The sequence below is a fragment of the Diplotaxodon limnothrissa genome, linkage group LG5, assembly GCF_057381915.1.
Source record: "Diplotaxodon limnothrissa isolate DT_005_m linkage group LG5, D_limnothrissa_male_GT1.1, whole genome shotgun sequence".
Classification (NCBI taxonomy): Eukaryota; Metazoa; Chordata; class Actinopteri; order Cichliformes; family Cichlidae; genus Diplotaxodon; species Diplotaxodon limnothrissa.
This window is the reverse complement of record NC_140600.1, coordinates 8,243,318-8,263,996: the sequence shown is the minus strand read 5'-3', so window position 1 is coordinate 8,263,996 and position 20,679 is coordinate 8,243,318. Positions and strand designations below refer to the sequence as shown.

At 41.7% G+C, this 20,679-nt stretch overlaps 2 protein-coding genes across 3 annotated transcripts; one reads left to right on the top strand and one right to left on the bottom strand.

The window, feature by feature from the left end:
- Positions 1 to 2,319: 2,319 nt before the first annotated feature.
- Positions 2,320 to 12,740, bottom strand: LOC146631550 (mitochondrial tRNA methylthiotransferase CDK5RAP1-like). Of its 2 annotated transcripts, none has more exons than XM_085353755.1 (5): positions 12,266 to 12,740; positions 12,084 to 12,187; positions 11,965 to 11,999; positions 11,777 to 11,877; positions 2,320 to 3,371 (listed from the first exon to the last, which is right to left on the bottom strand). In XM_085353755.1, exons 1-5 carry the CDS (start codon positions 12,549 to 12,551, stop codon positions 3,178 to 3,180), a joined length of 720 nt encoding a protein of 239 aa, XP_085209881.1. In that variant the 5' UTR covers positions 12,552 to 12,740; the 3' UTR covers positions 2,320 to 3,177. The 2 variants fall into 2 exon arrangements, with proteins under 2 accessions (XP_085209881.1, XP_085209882.1); XM_085353756.1 differs by lacking the exon at positions 2,320 to 3,371 and adding an exon at positions 11,073 to 11,688.
- Positions 12,741 to 18,009: 5,269 nt separating this feature from the next.
- On the top strand, positions 18,010 to 20,137 carry ghrh (growth hormone releasing hormone). The gene is made up of 5 exons (XM_085354821.1): positions 18,010 to 18,101; positions 18,774 to 18,878; positions 19,691 to 19,795; positions 19,903 to 20,028; positions 20,125 to 20,137. The coding sequence occupies exons 1-5, from the start codon at positions 18,025 to 18,027 to the stop codon at positions 20,135 to 20,137; spliced, it is 426 nt and encodes a 141-aa protein (XP_085210947.1). The 5' UTR covers positions 18,010 to 18,024.
- Positions 20,138 to 20,679: the final 542 nt, after the last annotated feature.

Here is a 20,679-nt window from a genome sequence, read left to right as displayed (position 1 = left end):
AAAGATCAACACTACTCGGATGTAAGCACCCGTGTATAACACAATAGGCAAAATTACGCTTGCTAACCTTTCCACATCACAGGCTTCACATTAAATAAACATTTTTTTCAAATACTCACCATGATCTGAGACCGTTTAAATATTTTGTTCCTCTGAAAATATGGCAGTATGAAGCTAAACCTTTAGCTCGACGGCTAAAGCAATGCTAAGATTTACACGGAAACGATCAGCGGACATCGGTCTACATTCTTCTTCTATGGTAGCAGCCTGGGCAGAGTAACAGCCAACTTTAAACTGCGCCATCTGTTGGCACCAATTACAGTAGAAAACATTATTGCGACAACACGTTTTTGGGGGAAAATAACAGAGATTGAAACTTTACTGATAATTTGTCCAAGTTGAAAAATGCCCTCCTCCAAAAATATCACGTGACAACCTCATTGCCTTACAGAATTATGACGTCACACACATGTAGAATCTTACCACCATTCTTTCCTTTGATCCTTTGATCCAAAAACCTATAAATAGGGGTGAAGAGCAACGACTTTTAGTCCGTTTCTCGCAGCCTTGATGTGTGCAGCATTGAACCGTTCGCCAGAAAAGCCTTTTGAAATATTTGGATCCTTTGCAATTGTAACTGTATCCAGACACAACATGTCTCAAACAAATCCAAAGGGACAAGAAGTTGACGCCTACACTCTTCCTTGGGATGAGCCACTAGACTCTTCCATTTCCTCTCTTCCTTGGTGTGACCAAGTGGAACTAGAGGAAAAGCGTTTGGAAGAAATGGAGGCTGAAGCGCTCAGAAACACAGAGAACATTAAGTTCTTGATGGAGGAAAATGAGCGAAAGAGCGCTCAACTAAAAAAGTTATCATACCAGCTTCAAGAAAAGGAAGCTATTATTGAGGAGAAACAACAGGATCTCCAAGACATGGACAAAAAGAACCAGGAGCTCCAAGGAAAACTTGATGAAGCCCTGCAACAAAATAAAAACCTTGCCCAAGAGAAGAAACAAGATGGCATGAAGAAGAGAGGGCTGCAGAGCAATCTCCAAGAAATGGAGCTAATGTACAGTGTAGACAAAAAAAGGCTTGATCTCACACTGCAAGAAAATGAAAAGCTTCTCCAAGAGAAAAGGCAACAGGAGTTAAAAGAGAAAGAAATGCATTCCAAGCTTCAGAGCATCAAGCAACACAATGAAAGCTTGCAAGGAAAGCTTGATCAAGCTCTGCGGCAAAATAGAAAACTCCTCCAAGAGAAGATGCAAGACAGCACGAAGAAGAGAGGGCTGCACTCCAATCTCCGAGACATGGAGCTCATGTACAATGTAGACAAAAAAAGGCTTGATCGCACAGAGCAAGCAAATGAGAAGCTTCTCCAAGAGAAAAGGGAACAAGAAAGCAAACAAAAAGAAATGGATTCCAATCTGCAGAGCATCAAGCAACAAAATGAAAGCTTGCAAGGAAAGCTTGATGAAGCTCTGCAACAAAATAAAGAAATCCTTCAAGAGAAAGAGCAGCTGGACAGAAAGCAGGGAGACATGGAGTGCCAACTCCAGCTCATGGAGGGAAACAACAGGATGCTGCAGGTAAAGTTCGAAGAGACACTGCACAAATATCAAGACCTGCTTCAAGAGAGAGAACAGCTGGTCGGTAAGCAGAGAGAAGAAAAACTTCTTCTCCAGGAGTTTGAGAAGAAAAACCAAAACCTGCAAGAACTTTACAACAAAATGAAGTTCAAAGCATCTGAGCTGGAAGGAGAAAATGAAAAGCTGCAAAAACAGGAGGCAACATCTAAAGTGCTGAAAGAAAGGTTGGAAGAAAAACAAGCCGAAAAAGAAGAAGTGCAGAAAAAATGCAACAAGCTGCAGAAGCAAAACACAGAAAAAATCGAGGAGCTGATCCTCATCCTCGAGAAAAAGCAGAAAAAGAAAAAACGCTTCTTCTGGAGGAAGAACACTCCTTCTTTCACTACTGCCAATGTCACCTCTTCTTCCCCCACCTCTGCTCCAGCTTAATTCCCCCCCCCCTCCCCCCAACACCTCTCCCATCTCCCTCCCCTCTTTTCACAGTCACCCCCCAACCAGTCCCGACAGTTGACTGCCCCCTCTAGAGCCTGGTTCTGTCATAGGTTTCTTCCTTTAAAGGGAGTTTTTCCTATCCACTGTCGCCTCGTGCTTGCTCAGAGGGGATTGTTGGGGTTTTCTCTCCTCTCTCCCTTTACTTTACGCTCTTCTTTACATCCCACCCACCCCCACCTTCTCTTTTTTCTTAATAATTGAACAATAAAAACAATTGGTCACTAATTAAATGTGTCAAATCAGTGTCTTTATTCAAGAATACAAGAAATGGGTAATAGCTGCATGTGTGTTTGTGTGTGTGCATAATATGCATACTTTACGTGTTGGATCCAAATCCCACAAGGAATTAAATAAAACAAGAAGACAAACAAAAACAAATATTTCTCTCCCTTCCCAGGTCAGGAATCAGGATGAGGAAGAAATGAGGTCAGATCAGTGCAGGTTTTTGCACTACTGACATAAAGTTTCTGCTGATTAAAAAAAGTATGTCGATATTTCTGAAATACATTTGCAAACAAATAACTTTGACAACTTGTGTTTTTTCATAAAAGAAAAATCAGAGAGCAGAGCTGGTAAAACAGCTTAGCTCCGCAGGTTACAGGAGATCAGATGCCAAATACTTTTCATGACAGTCTTCGTTATTGCATAAATCTCCCCTTTTATCATTGATCAGTAAATCACTGCATATACATTCATCTAACCGTTATAATTTCATGAGTAAAGACTCTCAGATGACTGAATGGCGGTTTTAGTAAATGTTGAACTTTATTGTGATTTCTATTTTTAGAATCAATTGCACACATTTTGATTTCGTTTTGCAAGCTGCTGATTTCACACAGATCCACTGCCCAAACGTGCCTTTGAGTTTTTCATCATTTAACAAGAATAGGCTCAGGCAATCATTGTGGAATTAGGCTTTGGGAAGGTCTGGGGACAGGTATGATGATGGTGGTGGTTTTAAAGCACTGTGGCACAACAGCTTGACTCAGGGAGATGTTAAAGATGCCCGCTAGGACATCAGTCAGCTGGTCAGCACGGGCTCAGAGCACGCGTCCAGGTATATTGTCTGGTCCAGCAGCTTTGTGTGGGTTGACTTTAGTGAGAGTCCTTCTCACACTGGCCGTGGACAGGGACAGCACTTGGTTGTCTGGCGACGGGGTGGCCCTCTGTAGTCCATCTTGCATCCCATTTAAAGAAGTTCGTGTTCGCACTGCGCTTGGATGTCCTGGCCTCTGAGGTTAAGGTGTACGGCTCCTGGTTGTCAACTGACCAATTTATCATGGCAAAGCCTGTGGTGGACAAAAGATAAGAGGCTGATTATAAAAATGATCCATGCACGCCTTATGACCTACAGCATGTACAGTTAACACAGCTAAATGGCTGTGAAATTGTAAAATTACTTTTGAAATAAAGCTATTCAAAGTCAATTAACTGGGACTATAATAATAGCAATGTTAGTGCTAATGTTTGTTTGCTGGCTAATTAAAATAAGCTGCTAGGTGATGGTACTGTTTCAAGTTCTCTCATTGTTTGACATGTAGGGCAGATATTTTGGTGACACTGAGATCAGCCAGACACTAAACAGCAGTGTAATATCAACGCTAGATTAGATGTTTTCTAATCCGATAAAATGACATTATTCCTGTTTATAGAAGATGTTTGTCGTCTGTTTGTTTGACTGACAGGAACAGGAAATAGTGGTTGGAAATTACTGTTGGTGTTACATGAGGGTAAAGAAGGGCTTTAAGCACCTGGGTAAAAACTGGACCCATGATGAAACACTACAACAAGTACAACATATTCTTCAGTTTTAATATGTGACCATACTGTGCAGTAGGGCTGTGCGATATGACCAAAATCTCATATCCCGATATCAGACATCTATCGTCCTGATAACGATATAAATCACAAAATTTTTACATTTTCTGAAAGTTCTGTGAATCTCCTGCAGCTCGACTTGCGTGAAGTGTTTCCAGCTGGGCGTGGTGTGCCTGGAGTCGAGTGTTTTATCCGATGCATGAAACGATACATTTTTAGACATAGGTTGTAACAGCCGCTGTTTTCATTGTGAGTATTTATTACACGGCGTGCTGCGGGGAAAAGCCTGTTCTAACATTCGAGTCTAAGGTTTATGTTTTAGCACCTGGCGGCTCTTTTTTGCTTCTCATCCGTAAACACTCTGAATACTCTTTCACGTAATTCGGTTTATTTTGAAAAGTCTCAACAGGATCTTGAGCTTTATCCTGAAAGGTTTATGTGGAAAATAAACAAGCGGACACGCGATGGTTTTACCGTCGTTGTTGCTAACGACAACGCATAAAAACAGGTGCTTGTCCGTCTGTAGTGTGGTTATATTAAATATAAGAGAAAGAGAGAACTTTAAGAAATTAATATAGCCACTACAGTGACCATCAAAATGGTGAAAAAATATTGCCGTAAACAGTTTATTTTGCGTCACCACGAAACAAACGATAGCGTAAAATGAAACGATAGATGTTTTTATATCGTCATCCGATATATATCGTTATATCGAACAGCCCTACTGTGCAGACTGCTGATGAGTTACATGGTTACATTTCATTAATCATTGTTAAACTAAAGTGGTAAGCAGTTACTTTATCCTTTCACTTAAAATTTCCAGGAAAAACACTACCTTGGCTACTTTTGTGCTTACATTTGATCTATTCATATTAATGTACAGAATTCACCTGCTTGCTGCTACTACTGCACATTCACCCAATGTGTGTGTGTGTGTGTGTGTGTGTGTGTGTGTGTGTGTGTGTGTGTGTGTGTGTGTGTGTACACATATATATATATATATATATATATATATATATATATATATATATATATATATACACACACTCAACAAAAATATAAACGCAACACTTTTGTTTTTGCTCCCATTCCCCATGGGATGGACGTAGAGACCTAAAATTCATTCCAGATACACAATATAACCATCCCTCCCAAACAGTGGTCACAAATCAGTCCAAATGTGTGGTAGTGGGCACATCTGCTATATTGAGATAATCCATCCCACCTCACAGGTGTGCCACATCAGGATGCTGATCTGACATCATGAGTAGTGCACAGGTGTACCTCAGACTGCCCACAACAAAAGGCCACCCTGGAATGTGCAGTTTTGTCTCACAGCAAAATGCCACAGATGCCACAAGCAATGAGGGAGCGTGCAATTGGCATGCTGACAGCAGGAATGTCAACCAGATCTGTCGCCCGTGCATTGAATGTTCATTTCTCAACCATAAGCCGTCTCCACAGGCGTTTCAGAGAATATGGCAGCACATCCAACCGGCCTCACAACCGCAGACCTCGTGTAACCACACCAGCCCAGGACCTCCACATCCAGCAGGTTCACCTCCAAGATCGTCTCTGACCAGCCACCTAGACAGCTGCTGGAACAATTGGTTTGCACAACCAAACAATTTCTGCACAAACTGTCAGAAACCGTCTCAGGGACGCTCAACTGCATGCCCGTCGTCCTCATCGGGGTCTTGACCTGACTCCAGCTCGTCGCCGTAACAGACTTGTGTGGGCAAGTGCTCACATTCGATGGCGTCTGGCACGTTGGAGAGGTGTGCGCTTCACGGATGAATCATGGTTCACATTGTTCAGGGCAGATGGCAGCTGAGAATGTCCCAGTTCTTGCATGGCCAGCATACTCACCGGACATGTCACCCATTGAGCATGTTCGGGATGTGCTTGACCGGCATATACGACAGCGTGTACCAGTTCCCACGAATATCCAACAACCTCGCACAGCCATTGAAGTGGAGTGGACCAACATTCCACAGGCCACAATTGACAATCTGATGGACTCCATGCGACGATGTGTTGCACTGCATGAGGCAAATGGTGGTCACACCAGATACTGACCGGTTCTGGGTCCCCAGACCCCCAATAGCACAAAAAACTGCACATTCCAGGGTGGCCTTTTGTTGTGGGCAGTCTGAGGTACACCTGTGCACTACTCATGATGTCAGATCAGCATCCTGATGTGGCACACCTGTGAGGTGGGATGGATTATCTCAATATAGCAGATGTGCCCACTACCACACATTTGGACTGATTTGTGACCACTGTTTGGGAGGGATGGTTATATTGTGTATCTGGAATGAATTTTAGGTCTCTACGTCCATCCCATGGGGAATGGGAGCAGTAACAAAGGTGTTGCGTTTATATTTTTGTTGAGTGTATATATTAGGGGTGCAACAATACACAAAATTCACGGTTCGGTTCGATACTTTGGTGTCACGGTTCGATATTTTTTCGATACAAAAAAATGTTCATGCCTTTTTAATTTGTCATTTATTACATTTTCACGGCACATTCTGCACCACATCTCTGTGCGTTCATCATTTGTTTGAAGCCAGCTCACCTCCTGCAACTACTTTTCCGAGAATACGTGCTTCTTTTGTGGTTCGGACTCCTTCTGACATTTCTTTGGAGGTGGAGGAACATCACAGTAATTGCTTAAAGGAGCTTGCTTCTTCGACATCTTTAAGAGTTCTAAACAAATGTCTGTCCTCCTCCTGAAAATCTTATGTATGTAAACACGCGTTGCAACTTCTTATCTTGTGCCCGTTTTTTATTTTGACAGCGAATGCGCACCTGCGGACCACTTATGTGCACCCCTGGTTATTTCGCTTGTGATATTGCAGCCACAGAAATTCTTTTGTCCATGAAACCATAAAGCTGCACTTTCTTTTTGCCTTATAGTCTTATTTGTCATAACTTTTCCGTTTTGTGGTAAGCTTTTCTTTGGCTGTCACTTCTTCACTCTGACCTGTCTTATTTGGCTCAGCAGAACTAAAATATATATTCTGCTGCTTTTACACACGCACTCACATAACGCTCAGCGATTCTCTGCGCGATCAACCTCTCACATGTTTAAGCTGCGGGAGGTTTCACTTGTCATGTTTGCATAGTAAGCTAACGATTGATAAGACGATGTCAGAGGAATTGGTGCACAAATTTTCATCACTCACCAATCAGTGCCCTCGCTCTCTATACACAGTTCGCACGATTGCAAAGTGAAAGCAAAAAAACAAGCGCAAATTCAAACGCGATTTCAATATGTCACATATTGACAGTGGCTCACCGATGCCAATGACATAATTACCCAGCTACATTTCCGAAAGAATGCAAAAGCATTGACATATATTTTTCCTTCCTAAGATAGGCCTACGGGCAGGGCAGAGATAGATTTTGGTAGCCCGACTGGAAAAATCGCTAGCCCCGGGACATCGGGCAGGCGATTTTGCGAGCCCTGTATCTGATTGAGGAATCACTCATCTTTGGAAAAGAGAGTTTATTACAGAGAAATGGCTCTTTCCAAAATAAAAGCTATACTATACGCTTCTTCTGGGCTATATTCTCAGCAGCATATTAAACATATCAGGTCCCCATAAGAAGAATCCTGTGCTAACGGCTGTTTAAATGACTCGGGTAAAGTTTGTAGCATGTGTGCTTGTTGTTTTTGTCTGCTTCCACTTGTCTTTGCACTAGGATGATGTTGGCGTAAATGTGCAGTCATATTCGTTGTGTTCCCACTAGTGCTGTCAGCGTTAATCTCGTTGAAATGACGTTAACGCCACAACAGGGCAAATCTCCGTTAACGAGCTACCGCGGATCGCCCCGTGCATGGGGCTGGACGGCCAACACGAGCTAACTGCGCTAACACACTAGCTCCCACCCATGTAATTGAGCATTGCATGGCACATCCAACATACTGTTTTACTTTAGTCCATGATGCGCTTACCTTCAGGGTCATACGTCACATGAAAACCAAAATAGTTCCAAACGCCAGATCTGAATGACGGTGGGGGAGGTTCAATTTGCCATGTTGCAAGGAGAGCTTAACTTCTGTCTCGCTAGCTTGCCCTGCGCTCAGTGAATCTGCGTTCGACTACTCCGCCTAGGCTGCACTGTCGAGCGCAGATCCACTGAGCGCTCAACACAGACAGCATCGTCAGAAGGAAAGTTGATAAAATAAATTAAAATTTTATTTTGTATTGTTCATACATATGCGTACCGAACCGAAAGCACTGTATCGAACGGTTCAATATCGATACGAGTATCGTTGCACCCCTTATATATATATATATATATATATATATATATATATATATATATATATATATATATATATATATATATATAAATAATGTTCTTCCTCTACCCCCCCCCCGCACATGTCAAGGAGCGTGTCAGGCTACATTTCACTGTGTGTTATACTATATAACTATGCATGTGACAAATACAGGGAGTGCAGAATTATTAGGCAAATGAGTATTTTGTCCACACCATCCTCTTCATGCATGTTGTCTTACTCCAAGCTGTATAGGCTCGAAAGCCTACTACCAATTAAGCATATTAGGTGATGTGCATCTCTGTAATGAGAAGGGGTGTGGTCTAATGACATCAACACCCTATATCAGGTGTGCATAATTATTAGGCAACGTCCTTTCCTTTGGCAAAATGGGTCAAAAGAAGGACTTGACAGGCTCAGAAAAGTCAAAAATAGTGAGATATCTTGCAGAGGGATGCAGCAGTCTCAAAATTGCAAAGCTTCTGAAGCGTGATCATCGAACAATCAAGCGTTTCATTCAAGACAGTCAACAGGGTCGCAAGAAGCGTGTGGAAAAACCAAGGCGCAAAATAACTGCCCATGAACTGAGAAAAGTCAAGCGTGCAGCTGCCAAGATGCCACTTGCCACCAGTTTGGCCATATTTCAGAGCTGCAACATCACTGGATGCCCAAAAGCACAAGGTGTGCAATACTCAGAGACATGGCCAAGGTAAGAAAGGCTGAAAGACGACCACCACTGAACAAGACACACAAGCTGAAACGTCAAGACTGGGCCAAGAAATATCTCGAGACTGATTTTTCTAAGGTTTTATGGACTGATGAAATGAGAGTGAGTCTTGATGGGCCAGATGGATGGGCCCGTGGCTGGATTGGTAAAGGGCAGAGAGCTCCAGTCCGACTCAGACGCCAGCAAGGTGGAGGTGGAGTACTGGTTTGGGCTGGTATCATCAAAGATGAGCTTGTGGGGCCTTTTCGGGTTGAGGATGGAGTCAAGCTCAACTCCCAGTCCTACTGCCAGTTTCTGGAAGACACCTTCTTCAAGCAGTGGTACAGGAAGAAGTCTGCATCCTTCAAGAAAAACATGATTTTCATGCAGGACAATGCTCCATCACACGCGTCCAAGTACTCCACAGCGTGGCTGGCAAGAAAGGGTATAAAAGAAGAAAAACTAATGACATGGCCTCCTTGTTCACCTGATCTGAACCCCATTGAGAACCTGTGGTCCATCATCAAATGTGAGATTTACAAGGAGGGAAAACAGTACACCTCTCTGAACAGTGTCTGGGAGGCTGTGGTTGCTGCTGCACGCAATGTTGATGGTGAACAGATCAAAACACTGACAGAATCCATGGATGGCAGGCTTTTGAGTGTCCTTGCAAAGAAAGGTGGCTATATTGGTCGCTGATTTGTTTTTGTTTTGTTTTTGAATGTCAGAAATGTATATTTGTGAATGTGGAGATGTTATATTGGTGTCACTGGTAAAAATAAATAATTGAAATGGGTATATATTTGTTTTTTGTTAAGTTGCCTAATAATTATGCACAGTAATAGTCACCTGCACACACAGATATCCCCCTAAAATAGCTAAAACTAAAAACAAACTAAAAACTACTTCCAAAAACATTCAGCTTTGATATTAATGAGTTTTTGGGTTCATTGAGAACATGGTTGGTGTTCAATAATAAAATTATTCCTCAAAAATACAACTTGCCTAATAATTCTGCACTCCCTGTAAAGAACCTTGAACCTATGCTGGGTCACTGTAATGCTGCTGCTGGCACCTTGTTTCACACTGAAAATTAGGAAATGTGTCATCAGTTACAAAAAAGCTGATAGGAAAAGAAGGATGGAAAATGCCTGGAATTTAATTACACTTACAAATACTGCTGCCTCCAAACTGCAAGCATCAATAAAATGTTACAGTATTGTTTCTATATCTGTGGATATATCATTATTGCTAGTTTTCTTGAAACAGAAGATTTCCATCCATCCATTTCCGCTTATCCTTTTTCAGGGTTGCGGGGGTGCTGGAGCCTATCCCAGCTATCATAGGGCGAGAGGCAGGGTACACCCTGGACAGGTCGCCAGTCTGTCACAGGGCTAACACACAGGGACAGACAACCAGTCGCACTCACATTCACTCCCACATTCACACCTATGGACAATTTAGATTTTTCAATTAACCTATCCCCGCAAAGTGGAGAAGATTTCCATTAAAAAGAAAATCTCTGATATCAATTTTGAAGCTAGCGCCCAGCCCTATTGCATGTACTGCAAATATAAAACTGATATATACTTACATCATGAAGCAGTTGATGTCTGGTTTCTGACAAATACAGCAAAGAGGTGCGTTCTCCCCCTCCATACCAGTGTTCTCAGGCACTGGGACATGGTCAGTGTCAGACATTTCACTGTGCTACAACATACAACATACAGCACGGACCACATTACAAATCATGTATATGTAGATGTACTAATTATACATGGCTGAATGGATGCAATAACAACATGTTACTTAGCTACTGTAGTTATTTGTTTCCAGCTGTGTGCAGTTGCTCCAGTCTTACTGACAGTATACTGCTTCAAACACCAGTGCCAACATTTTATTTTTTAAATCTTAGTATGATTCTGCACCAAGACTTGTGGCCTGTTGCTCGGTAACTTATTGTCTGACTATATTAACTACAGTTCATAAACATCATTCATTTTCTCCCACTTATTCCATTCAAGGTCTATTCCAGCTGTCATGGGGCAAAAGTACACCCTGGACATGTCGCCAGTCTGTCGGAGGGTTATTAGAGAGACAACCACGCACACCAATGCCAACTAACATAGACTGTTTCTTCCTATCCTACGCAAGGCCACCTGGGTTGGCTGGAGGACTGTTTACTTAGCCTGGCAGGGCGAAGGACACTGTCTCAGCTGAACTCTGGACACACACACACACACTGATAGACACTCATCCCCCCTCCCTTTCCAAACGCCTGCGATGCTTGTTCCCTCCCAGTGCAGATGCCGCAGACATGCTGCAGGACCGGATGCACTGTCCACACCGGCTCTCTCTTACCCACCCCTGTTGCTTGTCTTGTGTTTTTATGGTGTATTGACAGTCATGTGCTTTTTGTGCTGGGGTGGGGTTTTTTTCTGTTCTCAAACTGTTCTCCCATTAGGAGCTCAGTCTGAGTGGATTTTTTTTTCTCCTCCTCTCACCTCATGTTATGTATTTTCTTTTTTCCTATCAGCCTACCTCTCTGACATGTCTTCCCAATGTGATGTTTGTGTAAAGTTCGGTCAGAAGGTTCCTTTGTAAGCGCGCATGCGACATTAGTGTGCTGCCTGCTGTAACCCATAATTTCCTTCGGGATTAATAAAGTATTCTGATTCTGATACAGTCAAGAGACGCAGAAGGTCCCGGTATGCATCTGGACCAGCGAGGACATCTACGAGCTTCTCTCGCTCCAGAAGCTCCATCTTCAGCCTCTCCGCCATACAGCCTGAGACAAACACACCCATGAACGTACCCTTAATGTGACCTCCATCATCTGATGGAGCATGAGAGATGGTGCATGAGAGCTTACTCACCTAAAATTCCAATTTTCATTGGTGTGTGGGTCTTTAATCGTTTCCTCTTCATAGCTGTTAGTTGTTGCAGTCTATTCCATATTGTTTGCTCAGCCTTTTCTCTGTTAAGAAAAGAGATTAGGTTGCAAAGCTGCCATCACCTAGCACTAAATTTCAAAACTTTTCATGAGTTTGATCTTTGCTCCTACCTTACAGAGCACGTTACCAGAAGAACAACATCTGCCTGCAAGTACACGCACATCTTAAACAAACTGCATTAAAGTTACTTCTGCTAGATTCATAAAATAAAACCAGAAGTCAGCTGTACCTCGCTTAGATGAGCTGTGCGCTGATAGCCCTTCTTCTGCAGTATGGACCAGGCTATCTCTGTGTCATTCACATTCATTTGACATCCATAGGTTTCAAAATAAACTGCAACAATAAGCCAAAGAACCCCTTTAGCATCACCACAAACATTCAAAGCTAAGTAAACAAATGGCTTTCACCGACCTTTCCTTGAGTTTCCCATCAACAAGCCTTCAGAGAGATAGTCATGCTTTTCTGAGGGTTCTTCATCTGCAGCACGGCTCCTGTTAGCTGGAAGCCCTTTAACGAAATCCTGAAAACTTGGACCAGATGATAGCCGACTCTTGAACTTGTCTACAGTCTTCTTCTTTTCTCTCACAGTGTTAACAGCGCTAGCCAGTTTAGAACAGTATCTAGCCTGGATGCGGCTGAGAGGGGGCCAGTGTTGGGTTACTGTAAATATGGGTTTTAAAGTCCTGAGGTACTCCATGCTTAGCTAACCACAAGAGCAAAGGCTTCGTAATTCCCTATCGGGTGTATCTGGAAATGAGCGACTATGTATTTTAGTTAGCTACCTTTGCCGCAACCTAAAAACTAACATAGTGTCAAAAGTGCCTTTTTACTCAGTAAGATACAGCACGAGTGCTAACTACCTCGAGTGAATTGTCACTCAGGTACAGATATCATGTGGAGCCAAAGATGTCTTAGTATCAAGAGGAGTCACTCCCTGTTTCAAGTACCTGACGCTATTCATCAGTGGACCTGTACCGCCGGTCAGAGGAGGAGACGAGAGATTCAGCAGGTTGTTTACACTGAATAAATGGCTTATATCAGCATGTGCTGACCACTCAGTGCATTTTATCGACAACTTTAATATTTTTTGGGAACGCAGGCATCTGTTCAAAGCAAATGGATTTAATTTTAACAAGTCAGGGGTGAAACTGTTCACCTCCAACTTGTTTTATTCCATACGTCATCCATCCGTGCTTGGTGCCAAGGCTGAGATAAACGAGGAGTTATCTCATAAAGAGGAACAAACAGTACTCCAAGAACAGACAAAGCCCAGCAGAAACCTTGAGGAGGAGCTCCATTTGCCCCCACCCGGGAAGAGCCTCAGAAAGGAGAGACATCTAAGGCAAGAAGAGGGGTCCCTATTTGCCTCCAACTCTCTCAACAACACCAACGACCAGGACAAGGGACCACGACCTTCCCCAGTCCCCCAAACCCCTGACAGGCCATCACCCTCCTCCCCCTCCCTTTCTCCCTCCTCCCCACACCTGAAATTCACTGAGGAGATGATGGAGCGGGTCAATGCTGGGCTCAGATCTACCCCCCGTCCCAATCCCTTTTTGTCCCCCATAAACCCCCCACCAGAGCGGCCAAAGGTTCGCCATCGAGCCCCACCCTCAACAGAGCAATCGAAGTCACATTGCCCAGCCTCGCCCCCCTTAGTTCCTCTTCATGCCCTGTCTCCGCAGTCTGATGCGTGATGTGTGAAGGGTCCGGGCTGTGAGGATTATGGCAGTGATGACTTTTCCCAGGAGAAGCTGGGACCCTGTTTACTAGAAGGTTTTAAAATTTCTGTACTTTTAGGTGACAGGAGACATGTGGCCTGGTCAAAACACAGAGAGCTGCACTCTAAAAGATCTTTAAACATAGTAAACATACCTTGTGTGCCACAGACTGCTCCCAAACATGAGGGGACAAGTAATACCTCTAAAACACTTAAGTTGGCTTTATTAAACATTAGATCTCTAGCTGGGAAAACATTTTTAATTAATGATTTAATCACTGAGCACAGCCTTGATTTTATGTTTTTAACTGAAACTTGGTTGGACCAAAGTAACAGTGGAGCTGTTCTCATCGAGACGACCCCTCCTAACTACAGTTTTATCAGTGAGGTCAGGGCGAGCAGGAGAGGAGGAGGGGTTGCTGTCTTATTTAATGAATCATTTCAATGTAAGCAGCTATCTCCTGGAAGTTTTCAGTCTTTTGAATATGTGGCTTTACAGCTGAAGGCCCCATCCAAAGTTGTGTTTCTTAATGTTTACAGGCCTCCCAAATACTGCACAGACTTTTTTAATGACCTCGGTGAACTGCTGTCTGTGATCTGTGTTGATTTTGACTGTGTAATTATTGCTGGGGATTTTAACATTCATGTGGACAACCCTCAGGACAAAGGGACTAAAGACCTGAGTAACACTCTGGGCAACTTTGGGCTGACTCAGCATGTAACAGAGGCCACACATAATAGAGGACACACTCTTGACCTACTGATCTCCAAAGGCCTGAGCATTTCAAAGGTTACTGTGTCTGATGTGGGCGTGTCTGATCATTACTGTGTTTTCTTTGAAAGTAAAATCTCAGCCCACACAAATATATCAACAACAGTGATCACAAAACGGTGTATAACTGAACACAGTAGTGCAATTTTTAACCAGGTCTTCCCATTAACACCTGACCTGCCCAGAGGGTCAGTCAATGAGCTCGTCAATAACTTCAATGCTAACATGTTAAATGTAATGGACACTATTGCTCCCATTAAGGTGAAGGTTATCTCTGGAAGGAAAAAGTCTCCATGGAGAAACTCCACACTGGTGAAAAATGAAAAAAGAGAGTGTAGGAAAGCTGAGCGCAGATGGAGAAAAACAAACCTCCAGGTTCATTATGACATTTATAAAGAGAAACTTCACAATTATAATTTACAACTGAGGAATGCAAGGAGGTCCTACTTCTCTGACATCATCACTAAAAACAGCCATAATGCTCGGGTCTTATTTTCTACAGTTGACAGGCTAACAAACCCTCCTGTGCCAGTGGCAGCTGAACTTCATTCGACCATGGCCTGCAATGACTTTGCCAAATTCTTCACTGAAAAAAATCCAGAAAATTAGACAAGCAATTGGTACATCAACAGCAGATCCAGGATATGTACTGTGTCCACCAAAAAACTGTTTAAACACCATGAAACAGTTTCACCCTATTAACAGCAAAGACCTGGAGGACATCTTAGGTAAACTGAACTCCTCCTCCTGCTGTTTAGATGTCCTGCCAACAAGTTTTTTCAAAAAGGTCTCAAAGACTTTAGAGTCAGACCTGTTACAGATCGTCAACTTTTCTTTATTATCAGGTGTGTTTCCAGAATCACTAAAAACTGCTGTAATCAAACCTATACTGAAAAAGGACAATCTTGACAAGACACAAATGAACAACTACAGGCCGATCTCAAATCTCCCATTTTTAAGTAAAATCATTGAAAAAGCAGTTTCTCAACAGCTCAGTTACTTCTTAAAACAGAATAATTGCTACAATGCCTTCCAGTCAGGTTTTAGACAGAACCACAGCACTGAAACCGCTCTGACAAAAGTGTTTAATGACATATGTCTGAATACAGACAGTGGAAAAATGTCAGTCCTAGTTTTACTGGATCTCAGTGCAGCATTTGATACAGTTGACCACAACATATTACTCAAACGACTGGAGAACTGGACAGGTCTTTCAGGAACTGTACTAAACTGGTTCAAAACATACTTAGAAAACAGGAAATACTTTGTATCAATAGGTAACTTCACATCTGAGCAGACAAGTATCACATGTGGAGTTCCCCAAGGTTCCATCTTGGGACCCCTTCTGTTTAACATCTACATGCTCCCACTGGCACAGATTATAAACAACAACAAAATAAACTATCACAGCTATGCAGATGACACACAAATATATATCACAATGTCACCAGGAGACCGAGGCCCTGTATAGGCTCTTGGTAAATGCATTGAGGAAATTAATGACTGGTTGTGCCACAATTTTCTCCAGCTAAACAAAAACAAAACTGAGGTAATAGTCTTTGGCGCCAAAGAAAAACGATTACAGGTCACCAGAGAACTTCAATCTATACATCTAAAAACCACAAACCAGGCGAGAAATTTGGGTGTAGTGATGGATGCAGACCTAAACTTAGAAAAACACATTAAGACAATAACAAAATCAGCTTACTATCACCTCAAGAATATATCAAGGATAAAAGATCTGATGTCTCAACAGGACCTGGAAAAACTAGTCCATGCATTCATCTTTAGTAGGCTTGATTACTGTAACAGCATCTTTACAGGTCTACCTAAAAAATCAGTCAGACAACTACAGCTCATTCAGAACTCTGCTGCTCGAGTCCTCACTAAGACCAAAAAAGTGGACCACATCAGTCCAGCTCTGAGGTCCTTACACTGGCTGCCTGTCCGTCAGAGGATAGACTTTAAAGTTCTGATGCTGGCCTATAAAGCTCTGAATGGTTTAGGACCAAAATACATCAATGACCTCCTGACCCAGTATGAACCATCCAGATCCCTCAGGTCATCTGGATCCGGTCTTTTATCAGTTCCCAGAGTCAGAACCAGACACGGAGAAGCTGCATTCAGCTTTTATGCTCCTTATATCTGGAACAAACTCCCAGAAAGCCTCAGATCAGCTGAAACACTCAGTTTATTTAAATCCAGGTTGAAGACTCACCTGTTCTCAGCTGCATTTGAATAAAGCACCAAATCCACACTTTAAGCTTAAATTTCAAAACTTACATTTAACTACTGATTTTATCTACTGTTCTGATTTTATCTGTTTTGATTTTATATACTGTTGTTTGTTTGTTTGTTAATTAGTTAGTTAGTTTATTTGCTTGTTTTAATCAATTTTAAATCATGCTTTTTATTTGTTCTTGTTTCTTATGTCTCTGTAAAGCACTTTGAATCACCTTGTTGTTGAATTGTGCTATACAAATAAACTTGCCTTGCCTTGCCTAATGAAACCCGGAAAAACGTTTCACTCTTGTGAAGTGCTGCTACATACTAGTAAGTTTGTTTCAAACATAGAGGAAGCTCGAAAAGAGGTAAATAGTTTTTATCTTTAAGTCAATTCAGGCGCTTATCCAGTGTGTTAATAAGGTAATTAAATGTCAGACTACAATCCTCGAGAAGTCCGTAATGTCCGTTAGACAAAAATGTCACTGTACGTCCATCTTCACGGTCCGTCGTCATAATCTCCTTAGTCTAAACTATGGTTCCGTATGTGCGACAAAGCTTTGAAGGGAACTTTAACATTTACAGAATCGGGTTATTGATGGTGAGAGACGGATTTATGTCGTTGGGTTATTGTCCAAAACTCAGCTGCGGTCGAGATGAGAGTGGCGCATGAAAAAAAAAAAACGTTAATGGTTTTTGTTTGTTTATTCGTTTGCTTGTTTTATTATTTACATTAATCGAGGTCTTGATCTTATAAAAATATTCAATATTGTTGCATACCGACGTAAAGTATTAATATCAGGCCATAAGAACAAAACATTGTTCATACTTATCATGTAAATATGAAATCCTGCCAAAACAGTTTCAGACAGATGCTTTTAAATAAAGTTTTTGTTTTTGTTTTTTAAAGAAGAAGAACAAACGGTGACGAGAGAAAGCAACTTCTCATATGAATAAGTGAATATGCCCCCAATCCGCATCCCGGACGCACACACAGACAGAGAGAGAGAGAGAGAGAGAGAGAATCATGTGTGATGTAGGCGTGACTGGAGCCACAGGTTCAGTATAAAGTGAGCATGAACTCTGGGATGAGAAACAGTACTGTTCCAGTGTTTTCTTTTGTTCGTTCTTTCCTGGAAGTGAGACATCATGAGAGTGGAAGGTGCGGAATAAAACTGCAGAGGCACTCAGGATTCTTACCAAGAAAAAAAAAAAATCAAGGTAACTTAGAAAAATCACTCTGAATTTGATATCCATGTTTGTATAAATGTATTATTTATTCTTAAAATCATGATATTTCCTGTCACGTTATACATCTCTGCCTGCCTCAACTTCAGTTCCTTGTGCAGAGCGATGAGGCTGGTCTGGGAAACTGTGGTTTCAGCGTTTTTTCTAATGTAATTTCTACTCCTGTCATTTGTTCTGGCTATCCACTGTTCTCCAGGACTAGCTGTGATGATGGAGAAAGCTGCACTGCTGCTTTGCTCCCTGATCATGACTTTGTCAGGCTCCCCACTCTACCCATCCATTAGGTAAGTCCTGACAAAATCACTCAAATTCATTAGGTGTTGTTCATTTCCATTTTTACTGAGGTTTAGGCATATTTTGAAAGTTACGTAAACCCTTTGCTTAGTTCAGCTGTTCAGCTTTGGGAATGCCGATCAATGACAGCATTGGATGATTACACAAAGGGAACATTTTTTGTAAACTCATGGCAAATCACACCAATATGCACTATATATGCATCATTTAGCTAAAATGTTTGGAAACCTTACCAAGTGACATAGAAAATTTTCTTAATATTCAAAATCTGAATGAAACATTAAATATAACATATTTGATCTCTGTCAGGATTAGAAAAATGGTCGTGTCGAAGCTCATCTAACAGTTGACTCTTTACTTTACATGTCATAGCTGTGTCCTCTGTACTTCTGCTAAAAAGGGTCAAGAAGTCTGGATTAGTCACCGCGTTACGTTTACGAGGCATCATCGTCACAGTGTCGTGTACCAAAGCTGCAGATGTAATTTTTCACGCGCTAAAGCATTTTGCAGACTGATGATATTTTCTTTTCTTTTAAATCTGTCATCTTTACAAAGATTCTGCACTACTATGAAATCATCGTTCTTGCTAGATAAAGGGCTATGTTTGAATAATGGCATTTAAGATGTTCTGCATTCATATAGTTCATGGGGATGTTTCTCAGGTTCGGCCAGAGGGATACATCTATCCTGATGACATCTTCACTAAAGAATCCAGCAGAGCAGCAGGAGGAAGACGCACGTCCTCCCAGGGAGCCAGCAGAGTTGCGGTCCGTATGTTAATATGGTCTGAGTGGCTGATGTAAAATATGGCTCAAAGGCTCAGCTAATGAAACGTCCCAGTCAGAGTGGATCATTTACACATTTTTTAATGGGGATTCTTGATTTATTAGAAGGTACATCATTTTCGAAGATATGTCAAAAAAATACACACAGCTGAATACAATGCAAGCAAACATTGGACTACAGATAGTCTATGCTGGACCTAAATCTTTATATTTTGACCTTTTAGATATGGAGCTACATTTTATTAAAATAGTGCACAAAGTTTTCATTTATGAATTAATTATGAAATGTGGCTAAGATCGATCCACCCCATAATACAGCCCGTGCTGCAAATATAACATATTTCTAATGTAAGATGGGGAAATATTGTTTTTCTACAATATTATGATTTCATTGCACATTACTTAAAATGGATTGTGCAGTGAACATGCACTTGTCATTACAGTATATTTTTTGGTTTCCTGTAAAAACTTCACTTGTTAATTTCTTATTTTGGTGTACTTACCTTTAAATATTTATAGGTAACCATGACTACATTGTAATTTCAAAGCAAATATGTTGAAATTCCATTTGATTACAGGGTACTTACACCTTTAGTTGCAGGCCGTATTTTAAAGTTTTACTAAATGTGTCTTAATACTTCGAACTTTAGTGTGGATGCATAAAAAGATGTGAGCAAATTGTAAATCGACCGCTGGCCAGCTCCCAGATAAATCCTGCCGCTGCACTGCAGTTTACTTTATTTTCTGCTTACACTGACTGAACTGATGCAAACTGTCCCCATTTCTGATTCCAGCTTAGGGCGCCATGCTGATGCCATCTTTACAAACAGCTACAGGAAAGTCCTGGGCCAAATCTCTGCCAGAAAGTTCCTTCAGACAATCATGGGCAAACGGCTGGGGTAGGTAACACAAGTGGACTGAAATCGCTCCAATGTGTGTGGGTTACCAGTACAAATAGCCAGTGAAAGAGGAATTATTGTGGGGTTTGTTTGTTTTTTCCCCACAGGGATGGAAGTGAGAGCTACATGAAACGTCAGTCAGATATCTATGAGGGGACATACAAGGAAGACCTCACAGCCATCCAGAGAAATCAGAGATACAGGGGGGTGCACGGGAATGTCCTGAGACACAGGTATACACGTCTCCGATCTTTAAAAAGCCTAAACATTCAGAATTTGGCTTTTCCCACAACTGCAGATTCACTAAACTGAATCTTTTCTCTTTACAGACTGCTGAGTTGAGGAGGAAAGCTTTATCATCACATTTTTTTTAACCATCTTTTATTTGTTTGAGGGTGTCCTTTAAAGAAAAGAAATGAAATCATCTTATATATTCACATTAAAAGTTGTGAGGAAATCCTACAGCCTAGCTTATCATTGTGTGTATGTATGTGTATGTGTGTGTGTGTGTGTGTGTGTGTGGGCGAGGGGGGGTTGGGTTATTCAAACACCCAAATCAAACTATGTGACCAGATTTCATTAAAAAACCCTTTAGTGGCTTTCTGATTGTGTATCTTTCTGATTGTGTATCTTATGTGAGGATTGTCTCAAGAATGTGTCTTCAGGGCCACGTCTGCATTATAAATGCCAACTCTGTGTTACAGGTTTCCTGCTATGATTAACAGATGCGACCTTGATGGCCTGTTAAATGGCCGTGCGTGTTGATGTTACTGTACATCTGCACCTTTTCTTTAACATTTCAAGATGTTTCACGAGACAAAAGATGTGATATTTAGAAAGCTTGTATGGAAATGAAGTACATATTTGAAGCAATAATATATTTT

What these genes read in the sequence shown, in the direction of transcription:
- LOC146631550 (XM_085353755.1), bottom strand. Translation starts at nt 12,551, where the DNA reads ATGGAGTACCTCAGGACTTTAAAACCCATATTTACAGTAACCCAACAC. An exon ending in GCACAGCTCATCTAAGCGAG is followed by an intron (nt 12,000 to 12,083) that starts GTACAGCTGACT and finishes GTGTACTTGCAG; the next exon opens with GCAGATGTTGTTCTTCTGGT. An exon ending in AATGAAAATTGGAATTTTAG is followed by an intron (nt 3,372 to 11,776) that starts GTGAGTAAGCTC and finishes TGTCCACCACAG; the next exon opens with GCTTTGCCATGATAAATTGG.
- ghrh (XM_085354821.1), top strand. Translation starts at nt 18,025, where the DNA reads ATGATGGAGAAAGCTGCACTGCTGCTTTGCTCCCTGATCATGACTTTG. An exon ending in AGGGAGCCAGCAGAGTTGCG is followed by an intron (nt 18,879 to 19,690) that starts GTCCGTATGTTA and finishes TTCTGATTCCAG; the next exon opens with CTTAGGGCGCCATGCTGATG. An exon ending in ATCATGGGCAAACGGCTGGG is followed by an intron (nt 19,796 to 19,902) that starts GTAGGTAACACA and finishes TTTTCCCCACAG; the next exon opens with GGATGGAAGTGAGAGCTACA.